Raw genomic sequence first — 18,965 nt, 5'->3', positions numbered from 1 at the left:
TTACGAATGGAAAGTGAATTAAATGAGATGGTTATGTCGAAAGATATTTAAAGAAAATAAACGACCCGATCACATCCTTGGTTTATAAAAGATAAGATACACTCCTTTTCTTTTTCTCTCTCTTTGTCTCTCTTTCTCTCCGGAAGAGACGTGTCCGAGAAAGCATCTTGTGGCATTTCGCAAAGTGATTTTCACTTTGGAATACGCATTAAGCGATGAGATCGACCTGATTTCTCCACTACTGTCTCTTATCCGCGATCTTCGAAAGCGGACGTTATTCCAAAGCATCTACGCAAGATATCATCCTTTAGTAAATAGAAATAGACGTACCGCTCTGTTGATACACGTCGATATGTACATATCGCGTTACGCGTAGCATCTCTCCAACTTCTCATCTTGGCAATTAATTTAGTATCGCATAGACTGTATCAAATTGCAAGCAGACAGTCTCTCTATCCGTGATTCCTAGCCTTCGGTCGTAAATCATCACCCCCGCCGTGTGGGACTTCCGCATGTCATGGCCTATCGCAAATACCGGTGTCAAGGGAATTTCCTATTAGACTATCGATCGACCATGCAACCGGCTGAACGGTGTCGAGCTGCTTCTTCTTCCGTTTGACACTCGCGGATCTCTCCGGAATATCGAACGCGCGCGCGCTCCCGGGCGTTCGTGCAAGCATCAATGCAACCGTGCTACGAAACAGAGCATCGAATATCCATTTAAATTGTCGTTAGTATTATTCCGTGACAAGAATGGAATGCTGATTGATTTACGATTATATGCGCGGAGCGCGACCCGGGAAAACATAAATTAATCAGAATAGCTTTTTATGCTTATCATCGGACAATGAAATTTCTTGGGGCAGAAGAACGTCGACTTGCATACACTTTGTTATACATTAATCTTGACAAGCGGGCCATAAATCACCCTGTACTTCAAACTTTGCGCTACTCCATCGTTGTTCGCAGAAAGGCGACCGTTGGTAAAGTACGACGACTTTGTTTGCAGATGCGCCAGTGTGCAAGGAGGGCAAGAGCGAAGTGGTGGTTGGCGCTTTGAAACAGGAGACCGTGTCGTTAGTGTGTTCCGTAGAGAGCCATCCGGCGCCATTGACTTTCCATTGGACATTCAATAATTCCGGCGAGCTCGTTGACGTTCCACACTCGCGTTACTCCCACGTATCGGCGCCCGGCACACAAGATAGCCAGAAAGAGTACGAGCAGTTTCGCGGGTTCAGACTGAACTACACACCGGCCTCGGAAATGGATTACGGTACGGTAGCATGCTGGGCGAGCAACCAGGTTGGCAAGCAACGAACACCATGCCTTTTTCAGGCAAGTACTTTTCCGCCTGTACCTTTTCGCTTCTTTACACTTCTTTTCGGCGACTTACGCCGTTTCTAACGTGCGAGTTAGAATTTCGAGCTTTTAGCTTAACGCGTTTGCGCGCGCGCGAGCAAATCGAAATACATACGTGCGTATAAATCTGTAATCTTTTCAGCTTCCTTTCTCTGCATTATAATAATAAAGTCTTCAATTTAAAATTGATTTCAAGTACAACTGCCGACGTCATTTCTGTGTAACTGAAAATTAAAAACGAGAAGTTTCTCGCAAAGTAAACTTGAGAAGCGAATGAATGATGAAGTCATATTCTCAAGTTAATTTTTAACTGAACTTCAACAAATGTTTCATTAGAAATTTAATTACAAAGATATATTAAAAATGTGATAGATACTACAATATTTTCGATAAATCTATTAAGAAAAGCATATTCTCGAATTCATCGAATAATTTATTGCATTGAAATAATTTATTATGTTGAAATTTAATGCGGTAGATATACTGTGTGTTCTATATTTGAAACCTTTTGCGGAAAACATCAAATTATTATCAAACTCGGTATTGCTTTCGTAAAATTTATTAGAGTATGTGATATCAACTGGAAATATAATATGTCAACGTGGACTGAAAATGGACACGTTTCAAATTTTGGTGTAAAAAAGAGAATTATACATTTACATTTACATTGTTGGAAATATTATTTTTTGTTATATATATACATATATAGAATAGTTTAATCGCATGTGCAAATGTACATAAGCAAAGATCTAGATATAGCTTTCTCTAACTTTGTGAAAGTTTTATTTTGATTCACAGAGTTTCCTTCTAAAAAATATTGATTTCTTTATTAATATGTATAATTCATAAAATACTTTTGATATCAAAGTTTTTTTCAAATATATCCCGAAGCGTATTCTCGGTGAACTCCTTTTTTTTGCAAAATTCTTTTAGTTTTAGATATCTTTTAAATTTTATACGCGAGAATTGTACGGCACATATTAGGTTACTTAGCACACTGTAAAAAGAAATTCTGCAAGTAACCCTGAAATTCTTATGAGAAATGGTAGGTTATCATTAATCGTAATACAAGACTTTATCTTCATCTGATGTCGAGAGATTTTCTCGATTGATAGGGTTGAAACACGGCGCTCCCTCGATCATTACGTCGGCCGCGATTCTTAGCCGTATCGATATATTCGATCTAAAAACGGTTAAATCATCCGCATATACCGCATGCCTCAAATATTCCAGTATTTACACGACGTGCGTCATGTTGCTAGCTATTTCCTTCATAAATTTCATGCATTGTATACTCCGGCATCACTATGCTCCATACATTTTCATTTTGATCGATCGACGGCATCTACAAAGAATGCGGAGGTTGCCTTCTTTGACGATACAAACTGTGCTCGTATTTGACATGCATATGAGCCTTCGAACGTGTGTAAAGTCGTTTACTGCCGCTGCTGGAAAGATCGATCGCGCTTCCCCTATTGTGAAAACTGCACTGTATAGAAGAATGGACGATGTAAACGTAGCGGTTAAACTATATTATTAAACTAAACAGTTGTGTGCAGTATTAAGAACGCTCGATCCAGTCTTTTTTTTTCTCTCGAAGCGAAAAATCGAACTGCGCGTCATTTGTAATGCAATAAAAGGTGCATTGGTCGACTAGTGCAAATACACTTTATCTTTGGTCTCTGTTTGTTTCAGGTTATAGCCGCGGGTCGCCCGTACGCTCTTCACAATTGCAGTGCCACGGAGATGTCAGCGCCTCTGGACATGGAAGAGCTTGGCACGAAGTCGGGAACCGGGCTGATAGTCCGGTGCCTGGAGGGTTACGATGGAGGTCTTCCGATATACAGTTATCAGCTGGAAGTCGTGTCCGACGAGGACGGAGGTCCGATTCTTCTGAATAAGACTGTGCCGGCGGGTCCCAACGGGCCGACTTTTGAAGTCGCGGGACTAACGACGGGAAGAAGCTATCGACTTTTTCTCTACGCGATTAATGCGAAAGGAAGGAGCGAACCTGCCATACTTGAGCCGGTGACGCTGAAGGGTGTCGCTATGTACACAACTGGTGAGTACATTCAGCTTCCTCAAGATACTTATGTAGCGACGAAGCAACCTCGAAACATCAAGTGTTGCTGTTTCCTTTTTGTATTCGTTGATACACTAACGAATTTTTAAATGTCTCATTAAAAATTAAATAATCTAATTTTTTTTAATTTTAAACACACATTACTGATTGCGAGAAAAAAGAGTTATAAGGAGCTTCAGCTCGGAACCGTAATATTCCGTTTGAAATTTTGATAATCGTATAAATGTAACTATTTTTCTCAAGAATATCGGAGCTCATTCCGAATTTAAGGGAAGTTACGACAAGTTTCCTCGTTAGCGGAGATGATTATTCTCGTATTACGTGTAAGTAAGGAAGGAGAATGATCTTAAGTCTAAAACGTCTCCGAGCAAAGTCGTAAACGAATCATAAGCGCAATTTGGTTGACTTATATTATAAAGTTACTGGATGAAGAAACCTGTAGCGATGTAAATTCGCGCTACAGCATCACACGCAAAGTTCTTTACGATACGCTCTCGACATTATATTTAAATTTCTTATATTATACAAAGTACGGTCGCGTTGTATCCTTTGCTCAAGAAAGAGACTTATGGCTCGTTAATTGTCTCGCTCCCACATTGCGTGGAACGGATAGGACTTCGAAGTACCCTTGCAAATGAAATATTCGCATTGCATACGAAGTAGAGTTTTCACAAACTGCCGGGAATAAAAAAAGAGTGATTGCATTGTATTCATCAGCCGGCGACCAAACCAGTTTCCTTTCTCGACTTCCTGCATTTACGCGTCGATCGTCGGTTGCCGCAGCAATAACAATCGCGCTACATTTTTCCTCGTCGGGTCTTGTTGAAAACCGAGCGGAGCGGACGTGCTCTCTGAAAAATGACGCGGCTCGGCCGAAAAAAAAATAAAAAAATAAAAATAAAACGCTGAATTTCGCTTTTGACGGTCCATTAGCGTGCGTTCGGATGCGTGGTGTGGTTACGGCGTGCGCGGATAGCGCCTATTATACCTGGTGATAGGCGTCGCAAGGACGGCGGATATGATCGCAATTTCACAAATACTGCGAGCGGACGCGTCAGTATTGCAATTAGTCGGTTAACCGATCCCTGCGTAGTCTCCTCGCTGTTCTCCACGACAGGCTCACACTGTGGTCGGCGATGTTGTGAGCCAGGATGTGAGGAACGGGAGGCGGACGGGCGGTCTACCACCCAGATGGAGGTGGAAGCGACTACCGTCAGTAGGAGAGTTTGTAATGCTGAACGCAGCACAACGCAACCGCAGGTATCGGGCTCTGCGGACCTTGCAATTAACAAAACAGATTACTCTCAATCAACGAACACCTATACCCGCTTCGGTGCATGGGACGTGACAGTTTCACTGGCTTTCTGCGACTCCCCATGCGATCCCATGAGGAAATAGCAAACAGCGTGCGTCCTGCGTTGATTTGAGTTGTGGTCAGTTCGCTTCTTCCCTTGGAGGGATTAAGTCGAAGCAATTCGAATTAATGAAAGACAAGGGAAGAAATTTATTAAATCGTAGAGTAATTGACGCGCTGTCAGGCTATTTATTTTTATCAAGCCAAAGAAACCATCTTGCTTACACGCGTAAAATAATATTAAATGCATGATAAGATAAAAAGATAATTTTACTTTTTCATCGATTTTTATCGATTAGACAATAAATTTATAATTCAGCGACATTTTCCAATCTTGTACATTAAATCAAATTTGCGAAGTCAATAAAAAATCTATTCTACGATCGATAGAAACTGACAAACCAGAAAACATGTGTCAAAAAGTTTAATATATATATTTATCCTGTGATAAATTTATTTATCAGGGAGAATACTCATTCATGTCGTCAGTAAAGTCTTTCTGCTTTCATGTAACTGCAAACGGGAAACGTTTCTTGACGTCCCGGCACATTTTCTTGTAATATTGGTGGCGTTAAACCATGTTGCAAACTTGAAAGGCATCAAACTCAAAGAACTTATCGTCCGAGCGTCTGTTCGTGCTGTCGCTCGTCGACACGAAAAAGCCAAAACGCGAGAACGTAATCGTCGACTTGATCGATGTGCTGCAGACTGCATTACATACCAAAAATTGCTAGAAGGTTGGCGTGCTCGAATTCAGCTGCGGCGAACGGAAGCTAGGCTTCCGCCACTTTAATACGCAAAAGTAAAAGGCTGCTGCGTGTTCTTGTTTCGGCAAATACTTTCTAGCCAGCCGGCCCAACAAATCCAGCAAGTCTCATTCGCGCGGGCGGAGCCAATGCACGAACGATCGGAAAGTATAACATTTGCACAAGTATCCCCCGCTGACGGCACCTCAATCATTCCGTCTCCATTCTGAGCAATGCTCGATTATAATGGACTCAATCCGCGCGGCCCCGGCATCGTAATAGAAAGTCATTGGTAACATACGGTCGCGGGTCAACATGGAGTTAATTCAGTTTACCACCGATTTCCAATGCCACCAACCACGTAGTGCCACCATCCCACATTCTCATGTTTCCACCGCGCCTTCTCCTCGTCGTCGTCCCTCACCACCACAGAGTCCAACCCTCCTTACTCTCTCTCTTTCTCTCTGTCTCTCTTCTTCCTTCCTTCCTTCTTCGCTAATTCCGACACGCCTGACTTTGCACTCTGCCTCCCTGTGTGCGAGGGTGGTGAGGTGCAAATATTGATTTGACGACCGTAACCTCGCGGCGCTGATTTGCCCGAATGGCCGCCTGTCTACGAACCATCGAAGCCAATTTGCGGGCTCTTTGTATTGTCCCCGCGTCTAGCATTGTCCTATAAAGAGCCGCAGGGGGCCGTTAGCGACAGAGGGAGGGCACTGTGCCAGCTTTTGTGCCTACGTTTTTAACATTTGCGTCTGTTTATTCTTATTCTCAAAGTTCTGCATTATTCCTTCGTAGCAATCACGATATACATAATTCACCTCTAAATAAATATAAAATATTTGAATAAAATGTTTCTCTAATTTATCTGCATATAAAAATAAAACGTTTTAAAGTGTTTTATTAAAGTTTGGTAAAGTTTGATATCCGAGTAAAATAGATAACTGCATAATTTATGTCCCGTACACAGAATAGAGCTGAATCTCTATTTTGCACTTCTCGCTTATCGTGTTCCGAAATAAATACTTCCCTTTTCATCCATTCTAACAAACCGTTGCGGTGCGCGCCGAGATCTTCTACTGAAATGTTTTTGCGTACCTCACCGGTACCTCCTGCGAGGAACAAGAAGTGGCCGCGAACGAACGAGACGCTAGTCGGTAACGATACCGACATGCTGAGAAGAAGATATGATTCAAGTCGAGAAGTTCCTCTCGCCACACTGCGAGAACGAGAAAAACGGTAACTCGGCGCGGCACGCCACGATGGCACAAGAAAACGAGCACGAGGAGTAAAAGCGGTAAGGCAAGTCGGCGTGGCTAAGACAAAAAGAAAATTGTGTAGCAGCCTTTCTTACCGCTATTCCTCTATTTCGTAATAGCTCATTGAACGAATACCGGCTGATCCATTAGTAAAATTAAGCGGATGGCGAATATATATATATATATATATATATATATCTCTTTCCGTAGCGGTAGCGTATCCTCAACTTGTCGACCCGTGTCGGTTCTCTCCGCGAAATAAAAAATAACAGTAAAAAAAAAAGAGATATCTCTCTTTCCTTCTACCACTATCTTCAGATACGGTGCGTTAACGTAGCTACGGGAGAAGAGGCAGAAAGACAGAGGAAAAACAGGAAACAGAACGCGATACCGAGGTTGGGAGGGTAAGGATACTCTTGAGTTGCTAGGAGCGATCCAAATATTCTTGTTGGAAACTCCATTCGCATATAAGTCGCGTAACTCTCCGAAAAGGATTACTAGGATTTTAGGATTAATCCTGAAAGTTTCGTATCACGCGAAGGATGCGATAAACATCGCGATACAAATTTATGCGGGTTGTTATTATAGATATTAAAGAAGTTAAGCCTGGCCCCATCGTTTATATTCACCGAGTTTCTGAAATATAGACGTTCAAGAGGGAAACGAACGATATAATTATCCGAAAAAAAGGGGTAACTCTTACAACATCCAGTTTTCGTTAACGAGAAAAGGGAACGACCCCAGAAACCGTGCTATTCAAGGATCGATCGCTTCCCCAGCTCAAGGTTCTCAAGGTCTTCCGAGAGTTTTGGCATTCTCACGTGCGGTAGAGTCGGTTGTTTAGCCTCGAGGGTTGCCACGTGGACGGTTTCAGAATGCAATTCTTTTGAAATTGGTTTCGGGTTTCCACGGGATTGCTTCGATTTGGGACGAATTACTTTACCCACTTCGAAAAGCAGCTTCACTCGCGCCACGCCGCTCTGGCCTTTCACTCGCGGAAAATTTTCACCACGAAAATCTGCATCCGAAACTCTATCTACGCCACGAGTATCTTTCGCCGGTTGCAGTTTGATTTTCCCGTGATAACGCACGTCTAGATCGTTTTCGGCTCTCTCGGTGTCGCGTAACAGGAAGATGAGGAAGAAAGGAGGAGACGGAGAGGCGGCGACACGTTGATACTTGGGATCAAAACGATTCGATTTATCGTACGATTGACATTGTTTTCATAAAACGCGCAACAGGCCGTACATCTTCGCGAAGGATACGAGATCTACCGACAAGATAAACGGGAACGTCAATATTAACTCTTTTCCTGCGCACAGCGAGCCGAAATACGTCGATGCTTATGCAGCGGATTGCTGGCGGGTGATATTTCACAACGCTGCTAGCAAGTTGTTTCCACGACACCGCGAGCGTGTTCGAAATTTGACAGCGTGTGTAATATATTTTATGCAGCTGCGCGTTTTTGCGAATATCTTCGGGACATTTTCAATTTCGGTTAAACGCGCCGAAAATAGCATCTTTTCCTTTGTTACACATGTGGTAACTTAAATAAAAAAATACGTCTATTAATCACATTGAAAAAATGACATCTCAATTATGACAAAACTACGCGCTGAAGATGATCGGAGTAGACGACATTCCGTTAAACAACGAAATAATAAGAAACGCAGCAATAAAATGTCAGGAAAACACAAACTAAAACGAGTTTACAAGTTGTTAAAATTTTTTTCCTATTATACGCCGGCGTTTTAGCGCTATTTAGAAAATTTCGTTTCACACTGTTATAATACTCGGACAAGAATTTTAAGTGAGGTGCCTTTAGAAAAGAGGAGAGACAGTTCCCTGTAGCGTCAGATGTCAGCTAATAATACCTGAATTCAAAGCGCTGCGAGAGTTTGCTTTCCCTGGCAGTCCGCTGACAGATTTTTTGAATGACCAGTAGCTTAACACGACGGGCCTGCACAACAACGTCAAGTGGCTCAAAGAATTCCTCCTGACGCGTTCCCGGCGTCGTCGAGTTCCTCTCTACCTTATTTACGCAGGTAAGACAAAGTGCATAGTCAACACACGACGCGCAGCAAAAGAGCGGCTTGAGTGCATTAAAATCCTGTTTAAGGCAAACAATTGCGCGCGCGGGAGGTGCACACGCGCGTATTTCCCTCTCCCCTTTTCCTTCAACCGTGATACGAGTCGTTATAATAATTACTTAAGTCTCACACGGAAGCGAGCCAATATTTTCCATAAAGTTTTAGTATACTCCTTGTATTATAACCGTGTTTGCTAACAACGTTCCTTCCTCGTGTCATCGACAAATTATATTTTATCCGAATACCGTCACCGGAATAACGCTGAATAATTATTTTTTTACTCAAAGAAAGGTAAAGAGGAAAGCTATTATTTGCAACTTTTCCTATGCAAGACATAACTATACAAGTGACACGACGACCGTCGTTATCCTCTTTTTGTCTTCGCAGTTATACCTGCTTTTAGACTCTTCTGCCACGATCGGGCAACCGTACCCCGGTAGATGCATCGGCGCAGATCTACAATTTCACACTGGAAAAAGTTTAATTACTCTCGGTGCCGAGGACATATCCTGGTGTAAACATACTGTCTGCGTGTCGGTTGTACAAACGAGAGACAGCTCTGCTCTCGACTAAATTCTTTCATGAAGGGAGCGCAGCAAAGCCGAGACGTAATGTCCGCATTCACTTGGTCGCCGGATGTCGTTCCGTTTACTCTCTTCTCCTCTCTTTATCTCTCTCTCTTTCCTCTCCCACTCCCTCTCCCCCTCCTCCCACCTTGGTATTTTTTTTTTAATTTTACTCTCAGTTCGCGAGGCGGAGTTTAAATTGGTCCGCTTTCCGCCGGCAATCAAAGTCTAATCAAACTTTAACGAGTATCACGAATGCTCCCTGGGTACCCGTCAAGCCGAGAATTCCAACTATCTCTGTCTTCCGCAGGACTACGGATAACAGCGGATTTACGGCTCTTTTAAAAATTTCAACGGTGGCCGGTCTAAGGAACGACTTGTCTGGATTAAACGTGACAAGCTGCTTCTTGCCAATGTTTCTTGTATACACGAGATTGGAGTTTCTCGCATCGATTTGCGCGCATTTTATCAATTCATTTCAATCGATGACTCGATGACTTTCTCTTTCTATCCCGACCGCCTAATCGGCTCGGAACTGCTATCACATATTAGCCAAGAAGAAATCAGACTACCCAGGTTTTATTACCGACAGCTCGGGAATAGCAAGTGGCAATCTATCAATTTCTTATTAACAAACTTCGGTCGTTATGCCCGCGAGATGAAATTTTATGTATTTAATGCCACGTCTCTTAAACGTCTTTTTTTTCAGCGGGCCCTTAAGAAGCGCCTCTCTTAGGTGCATATCCTCTCGCTCAATAATATTTGCATAATGGACTTTCGTAGAGAATTTATTCTCTTGCAATTTACGCAAGCACGCGATGCTTTTGATGAATATACTGTCAGGACTAAATTTCAAACACGCATTTATTTATTTATACATTTTATACAAACAGTTAAAATCTCAATTCGAAATGCATTTATATCATGTGTAACTGATCCTTCAATTTAAATATAAATCACTTATTATTTAACCATATTTGTTACATTGCATTTAAACGTACAGCAGTGAAAAATTAAATGTGATAAATCGCAAATTGTCGATGAATTAAGTACAATTATATAAAAAAAAAAAATTAAAATGTTAATACTGAAAAGAAGAATATTTTCATTCAATATTATCTTTTCATTTCTTTAATGTAATTTTGTATTCCACGTCCGCCATGGAAATAAGAAGTCATAAAATCTTGACTAATAATAATAATCCTAGATTTCGCCGTTTCTCGTTGCAGTACGCAATATTCATACGGAACGATTGTTAACCAAGTATAAATAAAATAGAATTTGCTCAAACAGAAGCATTAATTTACCGAGTGGATTCGTAACACATGTCATTCCTTTTGTATGCGTAATCGTGTAACGATTGTCAATAAAATTAACTTGAAGAACAAAATATTATAATTGTATAATAGAATTATTTAAAAAGTACATTTTAATCTGTCTATACATGCCGAAAATTATTCCAAAATTACACAAACTCTTTAAGAAATTAAAACTACGCTATAAAAAGTTTGATAATAATACTCAACAAGCTTTGGTGAAATAATTTTACTGAAAAATTTGTTAATATAGCCAAACATTTAGTAATATTTAATAATTATTTATATTAATGGTTATCAAACAGTTACTAAATATTTGATTATATTAACCAAAGCTTAATAATGATTATTTAGGTTTGATCATTATTATAAAACTCTTTTCCTAGTGTATGCTTTCAAAAATTAAATATTTGACGTTATAATAACTAAATAGAGGCTGTAATTATTTGCTGACAAAAATTATTATGATTTATTCTCACGGCTAACATATTTTACTTGATTGGTGAGTACATACATCTGTATAAAAATGTGTATGTATATTAACTGTGAAAGAGAACATGCCTCTTTTAACTGTAACCACAAACAATAAACTGAAAAGATAAGAAAGCCCCAAAGGCTATAGCTTGAACATGCAGCCTAGTCTAGAAGCGATCTCGTTTACACCGTTTCATTTCTTTGAGATCCTGAATGGGCCGCGGTCTTCCAGCGTTAAACGAGCTTCAAAAGGCGCATCCGCAGTCTTTTCGTGTTTTTAACTCAGCTGTAAGCTCGTCGTTTCAGAAATTACCGCTCGTTTAAGCTTTAGTTACCGCGGGCAATATAACAGCAAAATGCGGAACTTGTATTTGTAATGTCCGTCATTATTAAGGAGACTGCTGCAAACGACGTAAAATAACAATGTTTTCGTATATATCATGAATAATGAATAAAGCGCACACTCTCTCCAATAATATTATCAATTATAATTTTGTCGTATTTTTTATACTGCTGTATCGCATATTTATTCAAACAGATTAAAATGCAATGTATTTTCCGCTAAAGATACTCGTTTGTAACAGTACTTAGCGCAGTGCGGTTTCAGCGAAAAAAATTTTAGCGAAATGGTTGCGATACGTAAGGGAATGTGAGGAAATGCGGAGTCGACAGGACATAGTCTCCGATGCTCACGTACACGAGTCGGTGTATGTTTATGTAGGAGTGACGCGAACTGGCTCGTGATAACCCAGAGAAAGGATGAACTTGCGCCAACGTCCTTGCAGGGAGGACTAGTTTTACGCGAGTGTACGCGCGCAGCAGGGCGCGCATTAATTGATGTAATTATATCCTCCTTCCGACGAGATACGCCCGCTTCGTGCGCTTGTACGCAAAGGAAGAGATACGCGTGCACGCAGAAAACGGCGGATAGGCAAGGTGTAGGTGTTCGTATGTGTGCGACATAATGCGCCGATGCGACAGGACATTTATGTAGAGGGGTTGAACTGTAATCGAGTCTCATAGTAGACATACTTTCGTTAATTATTATTGTGCTTATCAAGCCGAGCGTTTGAAATTGATGACGCTTATTTTCTTGATGATTAGCTAGCGTGGCAACCGAGAAAAGATATATATACACACACACACACACACACACAAAGATATAAAGGGGTACATTCTCTTATCTGATGCCAGTGGAATGATCGAATATAATATACAGATGACTCTGCAATCGTGTTTGTCTATTTAAAAGCAATTTCATCTTAATTACATCTTCGTGTTACCGAAATAATAAAAAATATTGGAATCCAGATTTCATTAATTGACAATGAAACATTTTCATGCTGCATCAGTATGTATTCTAATCAATAAATATTGCAGTTAGTAATGTAAACAGTTACATTGCTCCAAAAAAAACACCTTATTAAAAAATAATCTTCAGACATCTTTTCAGAATCCTGAAGATGTCCTCATTACGTTTTTTGATAACATCTTGAAATCTTAAATCTTTAAACATGCATGTCTGAGAACTATCACAGGTTTTTTCTGGCGCAGCTCAAGCTCAAGCTCTAGCGATCGTGCCACTTTGTAGGCGGCATTATCACAAAGGAGGTTTAGCTCTTGCAATCAGGCCACTTTCAGAGTAGAGTTCTGCGATATATGTGTGCATCAAGGCGGTGCGCTCGTACAATGATCCCTTTTCGATTTACCGCTGAACAACATACTCTTTGTACAGGACGTTGTCACGCGTCGGTAATAGGGAAACATTGAACCGGTTCCTTTCTAGTACCTTCGTTCACCGAGACAAAGAGGAAGGGTTGGGTGTGACGAAACGCAAAACAAGTACGCCCGGTAAAGTCATTTAGTAACTGGAAAACGTGCAAAACGTTTACTGCAATCTCCGGATTCCGTTCACGAATTTGCAGCGACGATCGACGCGAATGACGCGACACAATCTGCGTGAGTAATCGAAAAATACGAAGGACCAATCGCAGCCCTTAACACCGTACCACCGTTTCTTTCTTTCTTTTTATCGATACAACACCGAAACTCGAGAGCGCGAACGATGAAGGAAAAGTTAGCGCCTCTTGCTCTATGAATTTCCAAGTTGTATTCCGCGTCGGATAGAACCTAGATTTGGGAAAAGCGGAGTGGGTTGCGTACTAGCGAGTGACTAGGAATATCCCTACGGAGAGATCGATAGAAGTTCCAGTTGATCGAGCATTTTGCATCGATTGTCGCAGGCAATACCGATGCATCGATGCTGAATCCGTTGTTGCTGGGCTTGGCAGCCATGGCGACCCTTTTGGCCCTGGCCGTTGCTGGAATCCTGGCGGCGCTCTACCGGAAGCACTCCACTGGCCGACCCGGAAGTCCAAAGCACGCTCCCATCGTATGCGAGCCGCCTAATGCAGGTGCAACCACCCCGGTGCACCCTCAGACCAAGCAGGCGGTCGATGACATCGATCCGGACATCATACCCAACGAATATGGTGAGTTCATCAGCATTCCGCTGGAAAAGGCACTGCGCTTTGCGCGGCTATCTATTGGTGGCTCTTTTTTATGTCGACGAAAAACTAACTGGGTCGTCGCATATGCATTGTTTTTCTTGCCAAACGTTGCGAAAAGCGACAAAGCATAATAAAATGAGCATAATAAAATCGTGAGCATAATAAAAATTATAACTTTGATTTTTTTTTAAGAGATACTATATTACTACATATAAAACATTTATTAACTTTGAACATTAAATTTTAATTATGAAATAATAATAAAGTACATCATATAATTATTGTGCGTCATAATAAATTTTGTGCGATAATTAATACGTTTGTCGATTGTATTCTTTGTAAGAAATAATTAATTGTTGCTAAATTATTAAATAATAAATTATATCATAAAAGATTTTACAAAATGTCAACTGTGATAATTTTTACGCAGACTTGGAAAAGGTTGATGCAGTAATTCGAGATAAGAAAAGCGTGTTTAATAACAAATTTAAATCGAATTAAAGTGATTCCTTTAAATTTGGAATATATATAAACACACTTTTTCCCATCGTATATTAACATATTTTCCCATTTTCTCAATTCTTATTTCATTGAATTTCTTATAAGCTTTATATTTTTTGTAAATTATATATATATAGAAATATCATGAAATTAGATTATTAGCAGAGTATAGAAATATTATATCGACATTCGATAGCTGATATTTTATAATTTACATTGGATTTCATTTCTCGATTATGTGTCAAATTATATCAAATTTTCAGCACGATATCAATAATTCAATCAAGCTTTATATATCATTAATATTATAATTGTGTAAAAAATTTAAAACTGTATAAAATAATATGAAAAAAAAAAAAATATATATATATTGTATATAATATATAAAAAAATATACATAGTGTAGAGTATATATAGTGAGAGTACATAAAATAAATATATATACTCTCAATGAATGCATATTTTAAATCCACATGAATGTAATTAAATCTGTTATTATTTTCATCTCATTCGATATTTTCCAAATGTATAATAATAAACACGTAACGTTAGTTTTTGTACTTATAGCAAGCGAGTTCATGAAACAAACCTCTCATTTAAATTCATTTCAACGCAATGTTACTTTTTCCATGAAAATACATTTCCATTTGCGATATTAATACGCGAACTACGTCGCGGCGAGCGAGCTGCGTGAATAATGATAATGTCGGGAAATGAAGTTGGATTGAGATACTTAAAAATCGAGAGATTTCTCATAAATTTCACCTTTCATAATGAAAGTTTCATCGATAGAATAGTGCAAATTCTTACAAAGTCTTAGTGTAAATTTTACTTTTTAGTGAAGGGGGGGAGGAGGGAGGGGGAGAAAAAAAATTGTTACGACGAATAACGTCGCGAAGCTTATGTCAGATTTTCGCATTTACAAGAGGTAGAGTACTTTAAAAAAAAAAACTGTTCGTTTCTCCTGATTTAATCGACTAAGCGGCTTACACGTTCGGTCTCTGCATGGCTTCTGTAAATCTGTTCGCAGAAAGAAGACCCCTAACATATACCCCCGTCTATAAGACACCGCCACAACGAAGAAAGAAAGATCGTGCCACCGATGAGGACGTCTCACCGGAGAAAAGGCCGATCGTTCAGCACGGTCTGGACCTGCCCCCGGATCCAATGTTGACCGACTGCCTGCCAACGCCTACCATAAATTACCCGCAAAATCACGTGTCTCAGCAAAGTGCTTACAATCATCCGCCCACGATGGCTGATTTCAAACAGATGGCGATGGACGCCTACAATCAGCGTAACAACCAAAACGTAAGTGATTGCGATGAAATATAACCTCCTATTCATTAATCCATAAATATCTCTACTGAAAACTGGTTTCTTTATCGAGAAAAAAAAAAAAAGAGAGAGAAAAAAAAACAATGCGATTCTTGAACAAAAATATAATTATATCGAGTTCAGTAAGTAAACTCAATATAACTAATAACATTATAATTTGTAATAATGTTATAAATAGCGTTTACATAAATTCCAATAAACTGTTAAGACGAAGAGACTCCTTATAATTTTTGAACGAGGAGGAACAAAGAAAATGGAAGTGGATCCAAATTACGTTCAAACTGAATTTTTTATTTTGCCGAGTCTGATTCGATCTTCATGAAATATTGCGTCTAACTTCCGCAAAGCTAAATCAGAAAGGCTGTTTTAAATATTAGAAGCTCGGAGCGAAGTGATGGGAAGTTAGTCAAGAGGAGGAATCGGTTGCTTCAATATGCGGCAGTCTCCCACTTTAACTTTTCCGGTTTAGCAGGGTCTTGAGTTATCTGCGCTTTCGTAAGTTTAATTACGTCGAAGTTTTCTCGATAATTTGACGAGGCCAGTCTCGATGTACGTAACTCGTCTTCGTATTCGACTTCCGCTGTTCTTCATCAGCGATTGCTTTCTATATTTAGACGTCTGAATTAATTGCACCATATTAAAATAATACGAGAGGCAAAATCTATTGATCATTCAATAATTTGTTCAATCGATTTGTTAAACTATTAACTGTAATGGAAAAAAAGTATCCAAAAAATACTATTTATTATTGGATAAATTTATATCGTATGTAAAATATTATCGGATAATATAATAAGTTTTATAAAACATATGTATCATCATAATTATCATAAATGACAAACTAACAGAATAGATTAAACATGTCATTTACTTTTGCGCAACTTCGTTAACTCGCTTCTTTTTATATGGACGTCGGGGCGAGAGGACTGAATCAGATGTAAAAATCTTTTAATAAATACGTTTAATACCGTTTCCACACATTGAAACGGATCGTACAACGCACACGCGTCTCTTATCCTAATCAATGAAACAGTCTGATGAATATCGGACGGGTTCCTGCTTTCAGGTATATTATAGCCTTCAGAGGACGAGCAAAGGGCTCTCGTCGATGCCACAGAGGCCCGTTTCATCGTCGATCTCCGCGCAAGGCAAATTCCATCAACCTGAAGTGGTGACACGCTCGAATCGGATACAGGAGAGCTGTATATAAGTTCGGAGGGTTTCCCTGCGGGATCAACCTCGTGAGCTTCTAAGACGCCGCCGGCGATTATATTTACACGTGTAAATGTAACGAGTACGGGCGGAGAGCAGCGTTATGTAGAGATCCGTGGATCCCCGAGACGCGAGCGCGAAGTCTAACGTGGTATCTTCCCATAGTTGGTACACGAGTTTCGAACCACTCCGCGAAACACACTTAACGTTTACTGTACAAAATCGTAGAGAGGCTGATGGTGTGTTCCAGATCGTATTGATGGGAACGCAGTCTCTCCACGAGAGATTACGTTACGCCGATGCCGCCGGGGACGGTGCTACATTTTCGTATATATAATTTTGCGGGGGAGACGAGAGGTGAAACGACATTAGCGAGTTAGAGAAGATACCCGTGCATGTCCAAAAATATTTCTTTACTGCCATACTGAGGTATAAATGGTATATCGTAACGTACAAAGAGTCTAACCCCTAAAAGTAGTTAATGTCAATAACGAGGGAGATGAGGCTGGGTCAAAGCGAGCTGAGGAAAATTTTAACGGCTCTTTATACTTTATTCATACTTCCGGTTTCCAAGTCGCGCATAAAATGGCGTCTTTACATGGTGGACCTCAACATACTAATTCTCTCGGAACTTTTACAACCTATCGAAACTACTTTCAAGTAGTTGCCCTTACGGTGCAACTGTGAGGTAACGCGATTGGGAATATAATTCTCGATCAAAGCTCATTTCCAGCCTTATCCTCAAAATACTAACGATATTAATGTGATCGTATTCGAAGCTCATCACTGCTCATGTTTTTCGTACGCAAAATTTTTATAACAATAACTCTGACAGAAAATACAAATTCGTTCAAAAGACTTCGCCGAACACGAGAGAATCTCTTAAGGAGCGACGTCTTCGTTCCCGATCACTGATGCGGCACACGAACGTGGATTTTACTGTTTATATGGAACTAGTTTTTGTACAAAGATCTATTGTAAATAGACACGAGCCTGGCCGTAGAATTATAGTCACTAATGTCCGAATTTCATCCGTTACACGTTAAGTCGAGAGATGTCCGATCGCGTAAGATAAAACTCGATGGCATACGAATACGAATAAAGAGAATTAAGTTTCATCTGTTTTACACAAACGAGCTCATTTTCTTGTCTTCCCTTCACTCGATCTTCCTTCCATACTCCTTCTCCATTAAGACCAAAGAACGCACGGCACGAGAAGGCGAAATTCCTATGGTACATGAGATAAATTTATTTGCGCAACGTACATACATATTTGTGTTACGCTTCCATTACGTCTCGTACCTTCTATTTCAAATATGAAAGAAATTTCTCTACGTTGAACGTAAAACAACTGGAGTGTGATATGTTATACAATACGTACTTAACACGTACGGAACACAACAACATTGCATATCTCAATTTCCTGTTGTATTTAACGACCCAAGTAGGTATCAATTAATTTGTTACGCTACTGGAAAAGTTGAGTGTTTCTCTATTAGCGCATGCTCACAAGTCACCTGATACCACTTTGGCAAAGTAGACGATTATAAGAATTGTACAAAATCATCATTTGACCTTATTTGCATCTTCATTTCTCAGGTAAGTACCCATCACATCTTCTAATACACCAACAGAAAGGCACGAGTAATTACTGAAAATAACGGCATTTAATAACGGCGGAAAATGGCAAACGTTTAAGTGGCAGTCTCGGTATGCCGAGACGCGTCGACATCGCAATATGGGGTAGAGACGATATATTTCGCAAAAAGAAAATTGCCACGGGCGAGACGTATCGCGCCATTTCCTCGAGATAAACGCGCCGCGCGCGAGATGGCTGAAGTGCTTTAAGGAAAACAGATCGTCGCGCCTCTCCATTAGCTTCGAAGAGAGCTGCAAAAGCGTCCTGACAGCTAGGTGAGCATCCTATTGGACGAAGAACAGTAATTCGAGCATTTCGGGGGGAATACGGGGACGCGCTACAGTGTTTGCATACATTGTGCATTCTCGGTCTTGCTAACAAGGACTAACCCAGGTTGCCGGAGTAACCTATTATTCTATGTGCCATCCGTGTCTCCAGGGCTGTTAAGACGACCTATTCCGTTCCTAACGCTGTCGCAGCTATCCCCCATCAGACTGTCACCTATTCCAGCTACGAAT

The 18,965-nt window shown here is 40.2% G+C and overlaps 1 protein-coding gene across 4 annotated transcripts in view; it reads left to right on the top strand.

The window, feature by feature from the left end:
* The window catches only part of LOC105195648 (hemicentin-2), a 142,036-nt gene extending 124,095 nt beyond the window's left edge, over positions 1-17,941 (top strand). For 3 of the 4 annotated variants that reach the window (XM_039447736.1, XM_039447737.1, XM_039447735.1), the window contains 5 exons: positions 1,010-1,335; positions 3,055-3,421; positions 13,491-13,739; positions 15,289-15,569; positions 16,630-17,941. In XM_039447736.1, coding sequence (XP_039303670.1) covers positions 1,010-1,335; positions 3,055-3,421; positions 13,491-13,739; positions 15,289-15,569; positions 16,630-16,806 — 1,400 coding nt within the window. In that variant the 3' untranslated portion in view covers positions 16,807-17,941. The remainder of the gene's footprint in view (positions 1-1,009; positions 1,336-3,054; positions 3,422-13,490; positions 13,740-15,288; positions 15,570-16,629) is intronic. The other variant, XM_011161157.3, reaches the window with a different exon arrangement.
* The last annotated feature ends 1,024 nt before the right edge of the window (positions 17,942-18,965 follow it).

This window comes from Solenopsis invicta, chromosome 4 (assembly GCF_016802725.1).
Source record: "Solenopsis invicta isolate M01_SB chromosome 4, UNIL_Sinv_3.0, whole genome shotgun sequence".
Classification (NCBI taxonomy): domain Eukaryota; kingdom Metazoa; phylum Arthropoda; class Insecta; order Hymenoptera; family Formicidae; genus Solenopsis; species Solenopsis invicta.
This window is presented reverse-complemented; position numbering and strand designations above follow the sequence as displayed.